This window comes from Sturnira hondurensis, unplaced genomic scaffold, assembly GCF_014824575.4.
Source record: "Sturnira hondurensis isolate 20B ecotype Veracruz unplaced genomic scaffold, ASM1482457v3 Scaffold0020237, whole genome shotgun sequence".
NCBI lineage: Eukaryota > Metazoa > Chordata > Mammalia > Chiroptera > Phyllostomidae > Sturnira > Sturnira hondurensis.
Genome location: NW_028092868.1, coordinates 7,733,644 through 7,755,614, shown reverse-complemented (window position 1 = coordinate 7,755,614; position 21,971 = coordinate 7,733,644). Strand labels below are relative to the sequence as shown.

General features: G+C 41.5%; 1 protein-coding gene across 1 annotated transcript in view; it reads right to left on the bottom strand.

Moving 5' to 3' along the window:
- NYAP2 (neuronal tyrosine-phosphorylated phosphoinositide-3-kinase adaptor 2) overlaps nucleotides 1-21,971 on the bottom strand; it is a 213,981-nt gene that overhangs the window by 58,423 nt on the left and 133,587 nt on the right. The window contains exon 5 of the mRNA XM_037029259.1: nucleotides 18,279-19,370. Coding sequence (XP_036885154.1) covers nucleotides 18,279-19,370 — 1,092 coding nt within the window. The remainder of the gene's footprint in view (nucleotides 1-18,278; nucleotides 19,371-21,971) is intronic.

Sequence of the window (21,971 nt, the reverse complement as noted above, 5' to 3'; positions counted from 1 at the left end):
GCTTTCTGTGTTTCTTTGTATTCTTCTCTCCGACGAGGGATCCATACCACAATATCTCTAAGATGCCTTCTGGATGTGAAAGTATACACACACACACATACACACACTATATATACACACACACACACACACACCATGATGTGTGTGTGTGCATGTATATATAGAGAGAGGCCAAATCTTAAAATCACTTACTTTATTTCCTCAGTTTAAAGTGAAATAGGATTTATGTGCATCTAAATACCTTATGGAAACGATATTTGGTCAAAATGTCCAAACCCAGAAACCCGATATTCCTAAAACTACAACCTCGGTTTATTTTAAGATTTTCAAACTAAGTGCTGATACCACGGGACAGAGAGGGGTGGTTTTCCACACAAAACACCCTCCGGTGCAGCCAACTGCACGAACAATCACACAGCCAAAACGCTGAATAAAACTCCGAGTTCGAGGAGAAGTAACAATGGTACAAAGGGAATTAAGAAAAAAAAAAAACATGACTATAATTTGAGCTGCCCTTTTGTGGGCTATTCAAGGAGATTTGGCTTTAGGAGTCAAATCACTGCTTCCTAAGGCCAAGGGGAGAAAGTAACTAACTATCTATCAGATGCAAGAAATTAAAATGGACTTTTTCTTCTATAGGAAAACATGCGGAATTCTCTCCACGCCTCCCCAGCGCTTCCGTTTTCATCTATTTTTTAAAGTGGTGATGTCAGAGCAGCCCTTTGAACAACAGGAGAGGAAGAGAATGACTGGAAAGACCAAAGCAATACTCTGTTACCAGACGCTTTATAAACTGAGAAGACTTTGTAATGCAGGAGACTGTTACGTATCCTCAAGGCTGACTTAATGTGCACAGGAAATTACTATGAGGCATTTGGGATCAAAACTGAAGTTGCCGTTGCATGACGTATCACCACATGTGTGCAGGAAGGGCTTAGCTGCTATTGGAGGATATGAAACCGAGCTAATGATGCAGTGCGTGGGTTCATACCAGCAATTTAGCAACCGAGTGCCGAGGGTTCGTACCTCTGAATGCTGTGATCTGGGAAGTCCCAGCCACAGCATCGTATGGTGTAAACAGAGCTGTCTGAGGGCTAGTGGGGCCCTGGGTGCCAGTTCAGACTTAGCCCCTAATTAGCTGTGAGGCCTTGAGCAAATCATTTTCCCCTTCTGAGCCTTCATTTGCTTATCTTTAAATGAAGCATCTGGGCTGGAGGAGCCTCAAGTTTTAGATTTTACTGACAAACACCAGAGTATATTCTACACTAGAGCTGTTCAGTGCTAAATGCTTATTAGGAAAATTGGGGGGGTCTTTCAATAGGACCCACGCCTGGGCCACAATTAAATTAGATTACTGAAGGTTGGGCTTTGACACTGGTGATTTTTAAAAGTTCCCAAAGGTTTTGCCCTGGCTGGTGTGGCTCAGTGGATTGGGCACTGGCCTGTGAATCAAAGAGTCACAGGTTCAGTTCCTATTCAGGGCACATGCCTGGCTTGTAGGCCAGGTCCCCAGGAGGGGCACTTGAGAGCCAACCACACAGTGATGTTTTTCTCCTCTTTCTCCTTCCCTTCCCTTCTCTAGAAATGAATAGATAAAATCTTTTAAAAAATTTAAAAGCTCCTGTGAGTTTAAAAAATAAAGTCAAGGTTGAGATCCACTGTTCTAAACATAATAAAACATTTTTTAACAACATTTAAAATACTTTTCATCATTCTTTTTGTAGACTGGGTCCTTTGTTTCCATTTTTTTCTATTTTAGCTGAAAGCAGTTAAATGATCTTTTCTTACTCAACAGAAAAGAAAGTGGGTAGAAGAAAACAAGCAGCTAATCTATTTTTATTTATTAGATTCCTTGAAAAAAATTTTATTCTTAGAGAGGAAAAATATTTGACTACACTAAATTTTAAGATGACCTCCATCACTCATTTAGTTATTTCTGTTATGATCACTCCGCATCTTCATAAATAAGGAAGGATTAATCTGCCCAAGCTAGAAACACACACACAGACAACCAATGAGTGGGTTGGTGAAAATTTGCTGAATTTTGGTTCTTTCACTTGACTTCTTCACCTAGGCTGCCTTCTACATGATAAGGAAACCAGCAGTTTAAAGAAGATAACCCACTTTTTAATAATAATTGGAAGATAAGACATAATTCATCTAAGATAACCAAAACTCATACTTCTCAGTACTGTCTATTTTCTCTGCTCATGAGACTTTTTTTAATAAAAAGGTCATAGTTGCCTGTTTTACTTTGTGAAGGAAAGACAAGCTTTTCCACTGGTAGGTGGGAGGTGTGTGGGTAGTGGAATATATGCACAGGTGCAATGAACTTTAATTAAGACTCAAATCACTTTAACAGGCAGATGGAAAAAAAAATGCCTTAATCTTCTGTAAAAGAAACAGAGGTATTCAGGCACTAAAAATATTAATGCATGGGAAGAAAAAGATCATTTCCATTTTTCCTGAAAGATGTAATTTTGAAAATATATCCATACATGTTTCTGAAGCAAACACTAAATGCTAAGAAGAATAATTTCTTCATCACAAAGGGTAATAAGAGTATTTCATTTCTATCAAAGTAAATGCAAAAACTTAGGGTGTTGTAATCACAGTTATTAATAGCTGTACTGGGGGGGAGGTTAAAGAAGTCACATCTATTAGGGGTTTTACAAGAAAAGCAAGGTAGGGATAGTAAACCTTCTAGGGGACATTTACTGACAGCTACAGAACTGAATATATATACAGCACTGTACTTCCTGATGGTTTTCATTCACCAATTCTCTAGATAAATATGGCTAGAGAAATAAATGGTGTCTGGGAATTACTGTTGGCCAATATGAATTTCTTATAGGATTCTTCAGGAAAATAGTCATATAAATTTGAAAGGGAAAAACTACACTTGGTCAGGAGAAGTCTCCAAGGAGCAAGGTTTGACCTTTGCCCCCCAAATAGTATTTTATTTATTTTAAAAGAGATTATTTATTTATCTGTTTTTAGAGAGGGGGGAGTAGAGGGAGAAACATCGCTCAGTTGCCTCTAGCACACCCCCAAATAGGGGCCTGGCCTGTAACCCAGGCAAGTGCCCGACCAGGAATCCAATAGACCTTTCAGTCTTTAGGCTGATGATCAATATTCTGAGCTGCACCAGCCAGGGCTGAAATGGTCAGTCAAGAAGATCAAGTGAAGATATAGGCAAAAACCAATAGAAATATATTTAAATGATGATATCCATATTTAGAAGGAGCTCCAAAGAGCTAGAACTCATTTCAGGTTGTTCTTCTACACAACATTATATTTTTGCTCAAGTCATTGAAGCTCTTTGGATTTCAGTGTGTAAATGTGAAGGAGTTAAACAGGACTATTCCTGAGGTCTAGCAAACATTTATGGAGCTCCTGCTATGTGAATCACGATGGAAGAACAAAGAGTAGGGAGTCAATGATGTTATTCTTCACTGTTTTCTTTGGAGCCAAGGAAGGTAACGTACAAGAGTTCTTCTCTTGGAAATTTCACGTGGTAATATCACTGACTTCTTCCTCCCTCCCTTTCTATAGCTGTCACTTTTCCAGCTTCCTTTTACATTAGGTGCATGCCACCTGTCCCCTGGTTTCAACTCCTGTCATTTTTTTCATCCTTGACTTTCATATATACACACACGTACATGTGTGAGCAGCGTAATCACAATTTGGCTCAGAAATAAAGGTGTTCATTTTTCATTTTTTTCTTTTTTGAAAATCAAATGAAAAACAGAACCAGGACCTGAATTAAATGTCACTTCTTATTTCTGACAGCAGTGGCATTTTTTATTAGCATGGCATCTTCTTTCATAAGTTATCTGACAGCAGACTTCTTTGTGGCAAAATCAATGTGGATGATGAACAAGGCCACAGAGCATTATAATATCCATTGTTTTGCATTAGGTTCCTGGGTTAAAGAATAGGAAGGAAGCCATGAAAAAAGAAAAAAATGGAAGGAGGATGAGGAGAAAGTGCTGCTGTGATACAATATGGTTTAGATGAAGCTATAGTTACACCTCAGGCAAAAAACAGTCATCTCCTAAGGGTCTCCAAGCCCAGGCCGCTGGGGTGAGTCCTGGATGCCTGGGCTTTGTGGGCTTCAGAACCTATGACGACGCTGTGACACGGGCCAGGAGGGCTGGAATGGCGCCATATAGAGGCAAAGAAGGAAGAGGCACAGAATGTCTTCCTCAAATGCTTAACTCTCAATCTGCCCATCTTCTTGACTATTCATACCTTCGTAATAATAGTTTTGGCTGCCAAACCTTGCCTCAGAAAGTGTTCTCTCTATTAATAAATGTCTCTCTCATCCTCACTTGAATTCTTGACTGACATTTCAAAATAAACATTCTAGCGCCTGGAATAGTACTTGGCACACAGTAGGAATTTTATCAGTGTTCACTGAATGAATAAAACACTGAATTATGCATATACATAGTTGAAATGTTTATGTATGATAGCATCAAAAAGAATAAAATTATTGGAAATAAACTTAACCAAGGAAGTAAAAGATATGCGCACTGAACGGTATTTCCTCCGTCAGTTTTACAGGCTCACCCCACTGTAGCTTAGTAGTCTAGGATTTCGCATAAGGCTGACCTTCCATTTCCATCAGGTCTCACATGGACCCCTTTATGTGACTGCATATTCCACCCACAGGGAACTTGCTTGCTCTTTACAAGGAACCCCTCCCCAGATGGAGACCCAGCACGCTCAGCTGCCCTGATGACCACCTGTTCCACTGGTTCTCTTCATGTTCCTGTCTCATGCCTTACAATTCAGCTCTCTGACATATAGGCCTTCATAAAGATTTGCCATATACTGCATGTTTTTACTTTCAAAAGCCTTGGAACACAGGTGTCTGAACACCTTATTCTGATCGATTCCGTTCTGCTTCTTTGTAGATCATATCTGAATGCAAGTGGGTGCCTTTTAGGCCTGTCTTTTACTTCCTCACCTCCAGACCTGGAGGCTGCTGTTCATTGGACACCACGACAAATGGAGGTGCCACCTGGGCTCACAAGGCCCCCAGGGACACAGCACTCAGGGATGGCTTCCCTCCTCGGGCTGCAGAGCCTCCACACACTTCTCTATCCTTAGGAGAACTTTTAAAATGTATACAGAAAGAAAGAACGCTGAAGCGCACGGAAACACAGCGCAGATTAGGAGCTGGCCTTAAATGTCAGCTTCTTGTGAGTCTTTGTATGTCTCCCATTGATTTCACAGGGAAGTAGGTCAGGACGGCTTTTAACTGGCAAGCCTCGTGCTGCAGGTTTCACTGAACTATGAGGGGTGAATATTAAACATGGATGCGCAAAGCAAACCTCTGCTTAATTAGCATCTGGGTAAAGACTTACTAGGAAAGCCATGGAGGTTAATGCAAAATGAAAAAACCGACAACGAGCATTTTACCATCTATTTTTGGGTCTGTAACCTTTCCTTTGTGGGAAATATCATGGATGGTCATTTTGTGCCTTACCTCTCGCACGAGTTAATCATTAGATAGGAGGTCAGCGTTCTTTCTGTATCTCTGGTCGCACGCTTGTTTTTATATAAAATTTCGGTGTTTGTTGTTGTCTTCTATATTGTATTTTTCAAGTGCTAACTTTAATTTTTTTCTCATGATGACTAGCCACTTTGGAAGGAAAAGCGATTCTATCTATTCTATCTGAATCTGCTTAGAAGCAACCCTTCACAAATCACCCTTGGAACCACCCTCCCCGGGGATATTATTTTTTTAATAGTAGGTATTTTGGGTCTTGTTGGTTTCATCCTTATTCCCTGGTTCATGCCTTCTTGGGAGCAAGCTCTTATTCAAAAGATAAAGCATTTGTAATCAAAAGATAAAAGTATCCATTACCTTTGAAAAACACGTCAACCCAGTTATACTGAAGTTCCCCTTACTAATGAAGCATCTTTCATGATCACATTGTAATGTCATTGCTCGCCCTTCTGTACAATGAAGAAGGCCTCTCAGCTCTCAGAGCTGTTTTCGGTAAGGAGAGGGTGACTGGGCTTCATCAGGTGTGATGCCCCTCCTCCTTCGATGCTGGGATATCACCCAGAGACCTTCAAACAGCCTGTGTCCTGCGGGAGCTGAGAGCGGCTTACACTCTCCCCAGCGCTTCCCGCCCCTCAAAGCGGCTCTCGGGTGATCCACTTAAGATGTCAGATCCTTTATCCAAGCCCCACTGAAGGGAGTTGTGCAGACAATATGGAATCTCTAAAAATTTAATGCCTTTTGACCTTACTTCATTTTCGATAAAATATTTATTCTCTCCACAAACATCTAAAAGTCAGCCCTTAGACTTTATATTTTACAAGGTCTCTCCCTATATACTATATTCTCTAATTTTTGACAACAGTTCAGGGAGGTAAGTATGAAAATAAAATGACTGAGGCTTGGAGGGTTTGCTTTGCCTGAAAAGCACAGCTCTGCAGAGGCAAAGGCGTCTTTGGACCCCAAAACATTTGATTTTCATGGTTTTTTCCCTACGTATACTTCCAGTGACTCCCCAATCTACCCTCCATTACAAAAGAGATCATTTTTTAAGATGGTCAAAAAAATTTAAAAACAAACATTTCATATAGAAATGACAATACATTTTTAGCTTCCTTATTATCTTCTGGAAATTAAACAGTGGAAGGGTCCCACCCAACATCACGTACAATCTAGCTGACAGTTTCTCTCTTCAATGTAATATCTTAACATTGCTTCCAGAGCCATCAAGTGAAAATCTATGCCATGGTATTTTCCATGGACCCTACTATAATTCTTTTATAAAATACTTGGATTACATTGTGGATACTTCCTTTCATTTTCTTGCTGAGTGCTGTCTGGTTTCCCCAATCAGAAACAGGACTGATTTCCCTTCCGATGATTTTACGTAAAAATCACCTAAGCCTAGGCTCTCCATTGAAATTCCTGGAGTGTTTAGTTTTGAAGCACCTTAACTAGGGTTGATCTTAGTATCTTGGACATCACTCAGGTTATTTTCAGTATTTGGAAATCATGACAGTCCCATTAGACTTTGCCATTAATAAAATGTTAGCTTTGGTAAAATCAGTAAATGCACAAATGTAAATTAATTATGCAAAAACAGTCATAGAGACGATAGGCACTTGATAAATATAAAGTCTTTGCTCTCTAAAACTTGCCATTTAATTGTGGAGGTTAGATACACACGCATCCACTTTAGTTCAGGAACACGCGTGCAGTGGACTTTGTGCCAGAAAACATGTCAGTGGCCGCAATAAAAGTCTCAGCATTGAGTGCTGACAATTTAGTTGGGGCGGCAAACACTCACACACTATTCACAGCCCTGTGTCAGCGACGTTGTTCGAAGAGCTTTTCTTATGCACGTCGACGAAGGAGCAGAGCTCCTCAAATAGAATCAGGGCAGAGCCCCCAAAAGTTTCCCAATGAGTATGTCATATGGCATGAAACCAAGAGAAATGTCTTCAGACAGAGAGTGGCCGACAAAGTCAGCCGTTCTGTGAAATGTAAGACAATGAAGAGTGAGAAGAGAACAGGACCAAAGACCAACGAGGAAGCCCTGAGTGACCCTGGAGTGAACAGAAGAGGAAGTTGGGTTGCAGGAGATTAAGGGTAACATGAGGGACAAGAAATGGAGGCAGCAAGTCCAAAAGATTCCCATCAGTGGTTTGGCCATGAGAGGGAAATGGAGAATCATGGCTGGATGTAGAATCAAGCTGTTTTTGCTGAGACATCAATGGACAATTTTATTATACTTTACATTAAATGATAATTTACATAACTTGGCTTCGAAACCAACGTGCATTCTGCAGGCTTAAAGTGGGATCATCAATCAACCAAAGAAGGACCGCTGTGAGGCAGTCTGTTTTCATTTTTTAGGTTTGAAATTTCTCTTTGGCCAAATTGACAAACGGCTCATCACTCTGACTTATATCTTTTGTGATTAATCATCAGTAAGGGGTCGTTAACCAATCAGTGAAAGAGTGAAACTAGACTGCAAATAGAGAGGCGACTTTGATATTCAGGATGTGGTAACTTACAGAGAGCCATGCTCCATTCACTTCCTCTCTGATCATCTCATCAGAAGCTGCTGCTATCTCAGTCCTTTCCCCGCCTCCCAGTTCTCGGGAACCCTGGATTTCTTATCGTGCCCTGGGAACAAAACTATATGAGAACAACCACTCCCAGTGTTACGGTTGGACCTAGGGTTCAACAGTATATGAATGCCCCCATTCTCTACCTGCTGACTCTTTCTACGTATTATTTTCTATCTGTTTTTCTTTCTTGACTTAATTTTAGCATTGAAATCTATAACAAAAGAACTGAGGCCAAAAAAAAAAAATAGAAAAGCCCTATTTTATTGAATGCAATGGAAAGTTTACCAGAAGAAAATGTAGGAGGTAGTTTACTCTGTGCCATCACCATTTCTCAGATAATATAATAGACTCTGGATTTAAAATATTTTCTGTAAGTTCTCAGCTCTGGGCATATGTGGCTAGAAAGAATGTCTGTTTTAAAATTCATGTTACTATCATTCCCTCCTCCCCTCTCGGATTCTCCTTAATCTTTCCACTGTTTTCATTTGGGAATAGCAATGGCCCAGGTTCTCCAGTTGATTGGTTGGNTTACCAGAAGAAAATGTAGGAGGGAGTTTACTCTGTACCATCACCATTTCTCAGATAATATAATAGACTCTGGATTTAAAATATTTTCTGTAAGTTCTCAGCTCTGGGCATATGTGGCTAGAAAGAATGTCTGTTTTAAAATTCATGTAACTATCATTCCCTCCTCCCCTCTCGGATTCTCCTTAATCTTTCCACTGTTTTCATTTGGGAATAGCAATGGCCCAGGTTCTCCAGTTGATTGGTTGGTCTACCAGGAATGAAACATTTAATTTAACTAGCTCCCAGCCGCTCACAACAATAATGAGTTTCCCTCAACCGAGAAACACCATACACCACTCTAGACACTCATTACATTTGGAATTGCCACCCATTTCCTGAGTTCTGAAAAATCAAATTTTTGAGAGTTAAAAAAGTCTTTTCAAATGTTTTATAACTTAAACCCATTTGTACCCAGAAGCACATGCATTTAAAACCACCTCCCACATATTAATAGCTCCCTGGATTCACACACCGACTTTACACCAAGAAGTCAAATGACTTAGTTGAGTGGGGCTTTCACTCTTTTTGCTAACTGAGTTCAGTAACGAATGATGTCAATCAGGTGGGAGTTTCTTCTTAAAAATGTTGCTTTCTATTATTTCTTTAAAAATCCATCTTCTTATCTTCAAACATGGAGAAATGATCAATTTTCATAGCTCAGTCACTTGTACAGAAACTGTTGACAATTTGACATCTACAAAATGATCTACATTTAAATGCTTTATGACTATATTCTTTATATCTATCCCCTAATAAATCTGCCTGCAATGGAATGGGCGTTTTTTCTTTAAAAATGGGACACTTAAGAGCACAAGCAATGAATTTAGCATTTAGCCTGGTGCCTTTGTGGTTGAATAACTATATCGATTTCAGTGTGGAATTTTCTAAGTCATGGATCTGATTTCTTTTCTTTTATTTGATTTTTTTTTTCATTTAATGATCCAACATTTCTCCCACAGCTTTTGTTTCCTCAAGTTCACTAGCCCTCTCAAGCTACCATGTCTATTTATTCAACAAGTTCCATAAATACTTCTCATGCATCCACTTTAAGAAATCTTGCATTAGACCAGGTGTCACATGAAATAAAATGCTAATAAAAAGGTATGGCCTTTGTCTTCCCTGGCCATTTGTCTTAATATTAAATAAGACAGAAAAAAGCTTTGTAAGGCACATACCATTATAAAGTGCTCTCAGAATTTGAAGGAGAGATTACTCACAGACAATAGCATTAAAAAAAAACTCTACAAAACAGCAAATAGTCTCTTAGCAGGGATCTAAGCTTTGGATTTTGCTTTATGGGGTGACTGGGGAAGTCCTTTCAAAAAAGAGAGCACCAGCAGGAAGCCTGAGAAGCAGGAAGGGGCCATTTTTGGGGGGTCTACAGATCATCCAGTGACCCACAGAAGCATCCAGCATGGCCAGAAGAGACTCACACTTTTCACATCCGCTATTTCCATTTGAGAAATGAGAACACTGAGGCACGCAGAGATGAACTGACTAATCCGAAGTCTCAACGCTTTTCAGGGATTGAGCCCAAATGGAAGCCACCTCTTGTGACATCCAACCCCTGTCCTAGCCTCCTAGATCCCATTTAGTTAGAAGGTAGGACACACCGAGCAGAGTATGACATGTCCGGTAGGAGCCCCTACTTATTCCTAATATTTTATTATTTATAGATGTGAAAGTGCAGAATGCACATCGTGTTGAGCACAAATCAGAAACTGTATTTTCTGTTTCAGGTATTCAACGGGAGGGAAAGAAATCTGTCTTACTACGTTTCATGGCTGTAAAATTAAACACAACTGAGTGAACCTCAATTTTAAAGAAATAGTTGTAGCGTTACTTCTGAATTGAAAATGGTTTTGCATTTTATACATCAAAAAGTAGAGAGGCTTCTTTCTTAATGGAGAGGATTGCTGATTAAATTGCTGACAAGCAATTGCACTTAAAGGCTCAGCAGCCAGAGACTATAAACACCGGGGATAAACACGTCTGCCTGCATCAGTCAAAGACAGCTGCAGTCTAGTTCCCGAAAGGTGAGCAATTATTTATGAAATTATGTCTTCTTCAGTGGTTCCATGTTTCAATCCTAGGAGAAGCTAAACGAGGGAAACAGACAATGTCATGGTCCCAATTAACCAAAAAGTCACATGCATTTTCAAAATCAAGGGATTTGACTTATATTCTAGTGAGCCCCATCATCCTGAAAGAAAATTTATTTGGCTTTAAAAATAATAACAATTATATAGGTCAGGGTATTCTGGCAGACCAGTATTTATTTTTTAACTTTATTTTTATTGTTCACACTATTACAGACGTCCGCACTTTCCTTTGCTTAGCCCACCACGACCCAGCGCCCCCTTCCCTCTGGCCATCACTGTGTTTATTTTTAATTTTAATGATAAGTGCCTAATTCTGTCTATAACACATAAACACAAATCTAAGACAAAAGAGGTGATGCTCCAAAGCATTTTGCACAGGGCTTTTTGGGAGTTTTTGTTCATTTTCCTAGAACCTTTTCTAGGTGAGTGATGCTAGAGCCCTCATTGCCAATGGCTTGGGTTTTTAAACCACAGAGTGTTATTTTTCCCCTGGGGTAGCCACAAGCCATGAAGCTACTGCATAGTTGGAAACAAGAGGTCAGCAGCTAAAGATAAAAGCCCTACATCCCTAAGGTAAGGTCATCTAGTTGGTAGGTCAGTAGTGAAATCTCAGAGAACACAGATATGCACACACGCGCCCTTAAGTTAGGCCCAGAGCCACAGAGGTGAGCGCTCAGTCTCTTTGCCAGGTCATTTAGGTGAGTCCAAGTCCAGCGGGCAGAACTCATGCCATCAGGAGCAACTCAGAGTCCTGGGCTTACAGAAGAGCCCAGGGCAGCGACTAGGATAGTCCAGAGTGAATTCGGGAGGAGGCTGAAAAGTTTTCCACCCCTTTCCTAAATTGTTGACAATCAATACGTGGCCCAGGCCATTTAGGGACAAATTCAGCTTTCTCTTATTAACAGATAGTCCAGGGAATGATAAGCCTATGAGTCAGAGTTTTGATGATAACTACTACCTGTTAATGGCAATAAGGAAGAGAAAAAAGTAGGGGAAATTAGCCAAGTGTAGATAAAGTATCATTAAGATCAGAAACTCTGGTGCTAAATAAACTGGGTTCGAGTCTCAGATTTACAACCTATGTGACTCTGGGTAAGTTGCGCCTCAGTTTCTTCCATTTTTAAAATGATGATGTTAATGTCACTTGCCTTGGAGTAGAGCTATGAGGACTGGAGAGATGGAAGATGCTCAGGACAGTGTCTGATACAGAGTAAATGGCAGTGAAATAAGTATGTGCTACTATCATTGTGGAAGCATTTGCAAGGAAAAGGTTGGATACCACACTCCTTCCCCAGGTTCTCAACGCTTGCTTCTTTGATGCATCCCACCCTGGGCTTATTTGGTCTTAATATCATTCCTTGTACAAATGATATCACTTTCTAAGAACCTCATCCCTTCATTCTCCCATTAGGATGGTCGGGTCTAGGTCCCAAGATCATTGGCCCAGTCTGGCCAGCCAGACCTTCTCAGTACTCTCATAATGCCGCACCCCCCACCCCCGTCTTCAGTGTCCCTCAGTGAAGACTCCCGTTCTCTTGCCTGGCCTCTGAGTCACAGTGTTCTGTCTGCTCTCCTTCACTGATTAGGTCCTGTGACTGGTTGTCCTCTCCAGACAGCGCACCCTTGTTCTGAATCATGATCCTATTTGGGGACCCCATTCTGCTCCGGCTAGTCTTCCCCCTTAAATGGCCTGGAACCATCTCAGCAGATCTGCGGGGTAAGAACCGCTGCTACCCTGGCTCCCAGGCACCCGTACCCATCTGATAGTAGGGTCAGTCCCTGCCTGAAACAGCCCTCACCAGTAGTTCTCAAATTTAACTGTTGAGGGATACTGAGACAGGACACAGCACAGGACTGGCATGCCTATGACAGAGATCCTAATGAAGAACAAGAATGGACATTATTCACAGATCGTCCACCACATGCTCACTGTCAAACTCTCAAGGTCCCCGGGAGAATCTGCAGGGAGTGATAGTGTTTTTCCCGCTGATCCATTCAGATGTCCCTAACTGTCTTCTCTGCAAGCCACCACCCCATCAGCAGCTTACGTAAGGGAAGGAAACCATTCATCCTTTCAACCTGTCTGCAGGTTACTTTTTCCCCTCTCTTTCTCTTAAACAAATCGTATTCTTGACGGTGTTTGATAAAAACAAAGTTAGATTTCTCTTGCCTACAGGTAAATGGCACAGTTCCTGAGCTATTGGTGACAGGAAGTATAAATATGACTAGGGCTGTTACTCAGTAGTCAACAACCCAGGCCTAATGCCCAGGATTTCTCATAGAATGGTCTGTGCTAAGGCTCAGGAGTCTGTATTTTTAACAACATGCAAGTGACTATGATGCAGGGAGTGTGTGGATGACTGAGCTTTCAGTGCCTTTTGTCTGCCATGCTTTCAATAACCTAAGGACTTTCTCTGGAGCCTGAGTCCATCCCCATGGTCCTGGCCTGGGAACATTGTCCTCACCAGGACTTAGCTTTATTTCCCTTCTCAGTACTGGAAAGAGCCTTGCTAAGGCAGAAACCAGTCTGAGACCACAGTGTGGGACCCTGAACTGGGAGGCAACCAGCAAACCTAAGGAGAGGAGCCTGACAAAGGCGATGTTTAATGGAATCTATAGGCCTTGGTCTTATCAGGTCTTCTAGAATCCTCCTCATGATATCTTCTGAGATATGGTCAGGCATTCTGGGTGTAGCTCAAGTCCCAAATGCCTTTAAAGAATCCCAGTGCTCCAGATGTTGGGAATTCAGCCCCCACCTCTGGCCAGGCAGCTCCAAGTTACCATGCCCATAGAAGTTCTGCCCAAAGTCAACACCCTGGCCAGTTGGCAATCACAGGCTGGGGGCTCACCCAGGCCCCATAGTAAATGAGGGATCTAGAGTTGTGGACTCTATTCTCCACCCTTCCCTTTGGTGTCTCTATACAGTTGGACCTCTGTGTCCAGGGGTTCCCCATCCACGTATTCAAAAATATTCAGAAAAATATGTTGCTAATGTTTTCTACATAGTTAGGTCTATGATGGTTGTGTCTGCGCTGAAAATGTACATCCTTTTATCTTGTCATTATTCCCTAAACAATATGGTGTAACAACTATTTATATAGCACATACATTGTACAAGGTGGGCAAAAAAGGTTTACAGTTGTGAGTATGCAAAATAGAGTTTATTCTTCTATTAGGATATATTAATGATTATATTATTTTCCTTATGAACAACTGTAAACCCACTTTTGCCCAATGCTGTATTAGGCATTACAAGTGACCTAGAGATGATTTAAAATATGTGGGAGAGTATTCATAGATTATATGTAAATGCTACACTGTTACTGTATAAGGGACTTGTGCATCCTCAGATTTTGATACCGAGAGAAGGCGGTACCTGTTTTTTTCCTACCCACTCTTTCTCAGTCCCTACTTTCACAAGAATGAAAAGGACTGAAGATAAATTCCTTACTTATTTTGTGTGATGAATTTTACTGAAAAAGAATATTTTAATAAGGCTAAAAAATAGGTGTGGGTTCCCCAAAAGTAAAATAACATTCACTCCATGTTTTCCAGGACAGCTCAGTTTCTGGAAAGCTGATATTTCTGGCCACGTCAGATATGAATCCAAGGACCTCATTTAAGACTCAGTAAAGGGGTGAAAGTGGCCTCTGGAAATAAAGGTCACAAAGTCCTCACACTGAAGGTCAAACACTTAAATTAGATGACAGTCTCTTCAGACAAGTTTGGGTACCGGGTGTCCGGTCCACAACTGATCCATGGTGTGATGATGCAATGAGGAAAAGCCTGAAAGGAGACTAAGAGAGGCGGGGAGGGGAGGACAGGCCACACGCATCAATAAAGAGATGGAAAAACGAGGGAGGAGGCAGGAAAACCACAAGAAAAAGATGTAAGAATCTAAGTGAATTTAAATGATAGAGCCGTAGAGGGCTATCATTTAGCCCTCATTGACCACCTCTGATAGCCCCTGAGGGCATCCTAGTAACCTAATAATCGAGCTGTCAATACCATGTCACTGTTACAAATGACCAGGGGCAGTGATAGTCACTACTGTGTGAGGCCTTCCAGTGCAGATCACCGAGCAAAACACTTTATGTGCACTAGCACATAGTAGGTACACATCAAGGATCACAACAATGATTCTGAATCATGAAGATGGCTATATTATGTTAGTATACCCTTCTTTTTCCCCTAAAAGTGGGATAATAAACAAATAAATTTCAAAAATTCCTTTTAAACTTAAATTCTTTTAATATTTCAGTTAGTACAAGTAAATTGGATCAGTTGTTTTGCCAGCAATGCTAATATTTTAGGCATCATTGGATCTCAAGTGACTTAAAAAGTCTTAAATGGGAGTATTTTTAAAAGGCTGAAAATGAAACTCGGTGGCAGAAAGCTCTGTGTCTCTACTAATGTGGAATGTTGCTGAGAGTGAGGAAGCTCTTTGCCAGCTCCGCTCACCCAGTTTGCTTTTTTCCCATGACTATACCAGACGAGCGGGCCACGTCTCTTCTTCCTTTTGCTCCTTCTTTAGCTCCATTCATGACCTAGTGTTCTACAAATTCTAATCAAAGGGTATATAAAATAAAACCAGTAAAAGAAAGATAAAAATTACAGGTAGAAAATGGTCCGTGGAGTCTCCAAGTTCACTGCAAAACATGTTTGCACTTCACGGACTTCTCATGTACACCCCAAACTTGACAGCAATAAAATACGAGTTAATCACTTCCGATATGCCTCCTACCTCCATCCCTCTGCACAAATTTAAAAAATATTAATAACCAACTCAAATCAAAATTGTCATCATTAGAGACTATCAGGTGTCCTCATATACAGCTAAGCAGTATGACAATGTCCCATCAGCTAGGGAAAAATGCTTCCTAGAACAGTTAATGCAAAGACCATATTTAGAAAATCGTAAAGGGAGTTAAAGTGGTTTCGGAGTCTACCCCTATTATCTCACTTTACCTCTTCCTGTTACTTCATCCCCATCAAGAATCATAAACTTTTAAGATATGAAATTATTAAATTAGGTGTGGCCTTTATAGCTTATTAAAAACAAGAATTGAGACATAAATTTTATCCGACAGATTTTTAAAAATTAAAATAGGAGTAAATGCGCTTTAAATTGAGTACCAGAAAATTAGCAAAACTGATATTTCCAGTAAAGCCAGAGGGGTATGGAGAAGAGAAATACCAGTCTTACTTTTATTCCTGAAATGTAAAAAAAATACCACTTGAGACTCAGGAGTCATCAATATTATGCTATTTCATATCACTTATTCTGTCCCTATGGTATCAGCAGGCGTCTACAAATCCTATTTGGCAAGAGTGAAGGGGAGAGTTGTATCACTGAGCATTCTGCAGTAGTAATCATGGGTTAAGTCGCAATTATCATCAATTTTGGATCTACTTTTTGGAGTACAGAAAGATTCTGGGAGCCCCTATGATTTTGTTAGCATCTGATAGTTGCTATTTTCTTCCAGAGTCAAAAAGTAAAAAGCATTAGGTTATTTATCTGTGCTATCGGCCTTTCCCTCCTTACCATTTATATAAAATAAAACATTGAAGTTCAAATAACTCAGGGCATGCCCTTTCTCTGAAGAGTTGGTACGTGGGAAGAAATTCAGTCCTCGGATCCCTAAAAGCTATAAAGAGCCTGGATCCCTTTCCCACATACAAACTTTGTTTCAGAAGCACACGGAGCTCATTTTGGAGTCGAATGGAGAAGTCTGTGACATACAGCACATAGACCAATTCTAACAGATGGATTTTTCTTGAAATAACTTCATTAGTTAATCATTTCTTCTGCATATACTTTTTCTAGCTAATTGATATAGCTGCCAGCTGGAGCTGGGGAGGATCACCCAAAGAATTGGGTAGGTAAGGAAAAACTCCAATACTTTCACCAAGTTAGGATGACACATCTCTGAATTTCACCATGACGTATTTGAGAGTACATTTTTTTTCTTTAAAAGTTTTTTTTCTACCTTATCCCCCAAATCTTACTGGATCTGTGTTTAAACTGAATTTATCATCTGTAAAGACAAAACTTTACACTTTAATAAGTAAAGACCAGCTTTTGCCAAACTTGACATCATCGACTGGTGATTTCGTGGGCCCGCTAATTTTCTTGGGTGGATGGTGGGTTGTCCCGTGCACTGCGGGCCTTTGAGCAGCTTCCTTGGTCTCCACCCACAAGATTTCAGTAGCGTTCCCTATTCTGACAGCTGCAACTGTCTCCAGACATTGCCTAACATCCCTAGGGGCAATACTGCCCCAGCGAAGCATCGTTGTTCTTATTTTTTAATTCAATTTTTAAAATAAGTGGATGCATGCATGTATGGATATATTTAAATCCAGACATGTCTAACATATTACATATCGTTGAATTTTAGTCAGGTAAATGAAATGTGTTTTTTTTTCTTTGAAGGGGGATTATTTATGCAGCTAATGCTTTTAATAAATCTCTCTGGGTAAAAAAAAATAGACAAGATAAGTGGTTTATAACTACCAATGAATATTAATAATCCAAGGCGTGTCATCATCTTCATCATCAAAATTATTAAGGATTTCTTTTCCTTTAGGGAAGGTCTTTATGTGACTGTATGAATAGATAAATAAGAAAATCCCATGTTGGGATCATTTAAGATATAAATGATAAATTATCAGCCTGGTTGCCTAAGGCATTTTTAAATAAGGGAAAGCGGTGTCATTTAATGAAATGGACATTGAAAAAACTACATCTGTTTTGACTTTACTATGTATTTCTGGAGTGATTTGGAGCTCACAAAAGGATTAGACATTCAGATACAAACGTTTCTTGGTCTTTTAAATTCAGTAATAAATATAATGTTCACTACCTGTTTCTCACTTAGTGATTTCCCCCAGCGAATGTGTGGATGGACCCAGGGAGAGTAGCATAGGAGGAAGCTGCTACCCACCACGGCAGCAGAAGAGAAGCAATGAACCCACTCCAGCTTAGAGTGAAGGTCAGAATACAACAACACGAAGTATGCAGAAAGTCGTTCATTATGCTAAAAAAATGAATTCCATCTGAACTGCTATCTTTCCAGCAAAGGTTTTCTAAGAGTGGCTCAAGCAGGTTTTTAACATAAGATGAATTTAACAGTGACCAATCCCACGTTTGAATGTACACTTTCTCCCTCCAAATCAAGACTATGACCTAAAATTGTTAGTATCTGTTTTCTTAGTTAGACTTTCCAGTGCCACTTCAAGAACTTAGACTCTCCATTTGATTTTTAAAAAAATCATTCTTCATTTTAAATGGATAGGTTATATTGTGCAGATTTTCACTTTTGGCTTTAGATCACACTCTTTACTTTAGCACAGCCGAAGAAAAAGAACACCTTTTGAGATTTCAACTAAATGGACTAACGGTCAGGCACTGCCTACGTGTGTTATGAGTGCATAAGAGCTTCGTGCGATTTTAAGTCCCACAGGCACCCGCTGGGCTAGCGCCACCTGCACACTTACTCTCTGCAGGCTCCTTAGACCTGCGGCCGCTGGAGGACTTCCTCAGCAGGCTTCGTCCGGAGGTAAAGAGGCTGGTTAGTTCTTCCAAAGGGCTCGTGGGCGTCCTGGACCGGGAGCCGCTGGGAGCCGACCCGTAGGTGTTGACCGAGGCATTGACCATCTTGCTCCCATCCTGCGACACTGGCCTGGTGGTCGAATGAGGCACCGATGGAGAGCTCCTTGAGAGGCTGCCAGAATGCACGGCGTCGTAGGGGGGAGGCCGTTTGAGGCTGAGGGGGGTGAGGGACCTCCCCATGCTAACAGGTGACGGGGAGGCCGAGTGGCTCTTCGGGTAGCCGTGCGGGGACTGTGTTCGGTACAAAGTGGACGGCGGGGGAGGGGACGAGGAGAGTGCGGACGCAGTGGCCGCGGGCCCCAGGGCCCCGCTCTGGTCCTTGTCCAGTTTAGGGTGGCTTGAGGTGTGCGGGGGCAGCGAGGAGGGCGACGCTCCGGCCTGTTTCAGGTAGGACACGTTTTCCAGCACGGGAAGCTTGGTGACCTCCAGCGGGGTGAGCGGGGACTCGTCGGAATTGGGGGAGCACTGCACGGGGGCAGGCGGGAACACCAGCAGAGGGGGCCTGTGCGAAAGCAGGTTGGGAAAGGGCGGGGGGATGTCACAGAGCAAACCCTTTGGAGTACATGGCACGGAGGACTTGGCGAAGTCCAAGTCAGGCACCGTGGGAGTAGCACACTGCGAAGAACAACTGTGATGGTCAAGGTCACATTTGGAGTCTTGAGCCAAGTCGTCAAAAATGGGGTATTTCATCTCCTCATAGACGGCCTCACTCTGGTCGTCGTCCTCTCTCCTGAAGTCTCGGAGTATGTTCCCCACCATCTCGATGTACACGGGCTCCTCCTCCTCGGGGTCCCCCGCGGGGCTGCCCACCTGGGAGAGGGAGGGGTCGCGCGTGAGCGACGTCCTCCTGGGCGCGTGCTTTTTCATGTACGTTTCATCGAAAGACGTGCTGAGCTGCGTGTTCGGGTTCCGTTTCGGTTTGGGAGGAGGAATCTTCTTTGAATATTCCTCACTGTTGGGTCTTGGTTTGGCTGAAACTAAAAGAAAGAGGAAAAGAAAGTAAAATCGAGGAAGACAATGATAGCATTTTCAAAAATGATTTGCCCTCTTATCTACTATTGTACATTTTTTATGGCAGGGACGGTCTGCTTTATTCCTGGCTGGAGGTTTAGACTAAAATTCAACAAAAGTTGATTATTTCTCATACGTAGAAAAACCTGATGAGAGGACAATAGTAATATTTATCTTAAGCTAATGTTAATGATCCAACACTGGTACATTCATTAAAACCAGGACTATCCGTCCTTTAGTCTCATAATTTTTAAATAGAAACTTTCAGAGCAACATGTTGGATTAAAAAATTACAAGTTCCATAAAGATCAATCTCCATGATTTAACAAAGAAACTCAGGGGAAAAACCTTAGAGTTTCTGTTAGCACAAATGGTCACAAAATACCATGGGTTCTGAGTCCTTTGAACGATGTGGCTATTGTCCGTAATCACATCTTGCTTTCATTTCGGATAAAAATGCCTCGGCCTGCTAGAATTAATCTCTGTTTTGGTTCAGATAAGTAACTTCTATAGAGATGGGCCTGCAACTTCAGGGGAAATTGAGGTGAAAATCTCATGAGTCCAGACAAGTTAATCTCTAAATCTTCAGGTGTCATTGACTAGGGTGAATTTGTTGCTGTTCATGAAATTTCTTATGATACCCCAAATGCTCTCTTGGAATGAATTTATTGGATATGTGTCCCGGACACATGCTAATCCCATGGAGAGTTTTGCCAGGGAACAATCCACAGGGTGACACGCAAGCTTCAGGAATAATTTCTGGAAACTCACAGCTAGGTGGCCCGCTGCATCGCACAGCCTACTGGAAGTGCGCTTCCCCACCGCCCTAGTCCTTGTGATAGAACAGAAGCTTCTGACACCTACAGTGGGGTGGGACAGGCTAGCAACACGTCTGGGACTGAAATTAATTGTTTAGCACACAGGGAAGGTACTGAAGTCTTGTTATTATCTCATTATCTCATTGTGTTGATATATGATTACAGTGATTATCGTTATTATGCAACGTGGCAGAATGTAGTTGCTTGTGGTAAACGGTAGCATATAATGAAAGTTGACAATATAGCTTCTAGGTGTAAAACTATGAGAAAATAATAGGCTTCTCTACAATTTGCAGCCTTAAAGGGAGAGGGTGTCAAGGCACAAACCAGGAAACACCTGAAATCTCCTTTGTTTTACCATCTAGCATATTTAAGACACAGGAACTTAACACAGGAGAAGCAAAGATTAGTTAGGCAGCTGCTTTAGGCATCAGTCATGCCTTCAGAGAAAGGGAACCAATCAAGTATTCTAGAAGTGGCCATGCCTCTCACTTTTCTAGATCATACCTGCTTTCAAATATTCCATTCCGTTGCACCCATGATGTTAATTCTACTTACTATATCAAATAGTTTTTTTGAACTGAAGGTGAAGTGTCTAGCCAGGGGTGTCAAATTCGTTTTTACCAGGAGCCACATCAGTCTGTGGTTGCCTTCAAAGGGCCGAATGTAACGTTAGGACTGTGTAAATGTAACTACTCCTTAACACTTCAGTGAGCTCGGAGCTGCCACCCAGTAGAAACAAGGTGCTGGGCTGGATAGAACAAGGTGGAGGCCGGATTCGGCCTGTGGGCCTTGTGTTTGCCACCTGTGCTCTAGACTTTTCCTTTAACTCAGAATAAATTAGATATTATTTTCCAGGGGGTATAGCAGTGGGTGCTTTTAGTTCCAAAAGCAAAAGTCTCAGGACACAATGGGGTAAAAAATACCCAAAGAATTTTTTAGGAGGGACCCAAAGTGACCAATAGCTCTTCTCTGTATCTTCTACTAGTTTTATTTTTTTGTTTTTGAAATCTACTGTATATATTATTTTTCACAATTTAAATGTCACCAGGTTATATACAAAAGTCCAAGCCCCAAGAAAGTAAAATTTTACAACCTTGAACAAGGTCAGCTTAGTTCTGGAGGCACTTTGAAAGGCTCAGGACCAAGAAGAACAGATGCCCGCCCAGACTGTTCTTCTGAGGCTCGTTTCCTGATCTTGCATCTCAGGACATCAATCTAAACTGAGTAACTTATACTCTGGAAAAGTATTTGCCTCTGACTCTTGGGTTCTAGGGGTCAAGTGGCGTGGTGCTGGGGTGTCCGTAGAGGAAGGGAGTCTGGATAACGAGGTGCTTTGTGAATGAAAGGCTAACCGAAAGCCAGGAATTAACGTGTGTCCCTGTGATGGATAACTCCATCGTATAGAAATGATCATACTCTGAATTAAGATTTTTCGTTTGTCTCCCTCCTAAACTGTTCACTGCTGCCTTCTTTGACCCTTTGCTAAAGGCAGGCATTCCCCATTAGACATGGGTACTTGCATGGAGAGAAATAGGACAGGCAGAATTCAAGCATCTATTGAGCCCAAGCCTAGGTAACAGCAGCGCACCGAGAGGAGGCCAGAGCCAAGATTCCCAGAGGCTGTGAGGGTCAGTGGTAGGGCAGGAGTGACATGCTACCCAGTGAAACAGCAGCCTCATGAACAACCTTGGAGCCAATATTCTTCTTCCCACATGGATGAGAAGGCAGGCTTTGGGATGAGCAGGA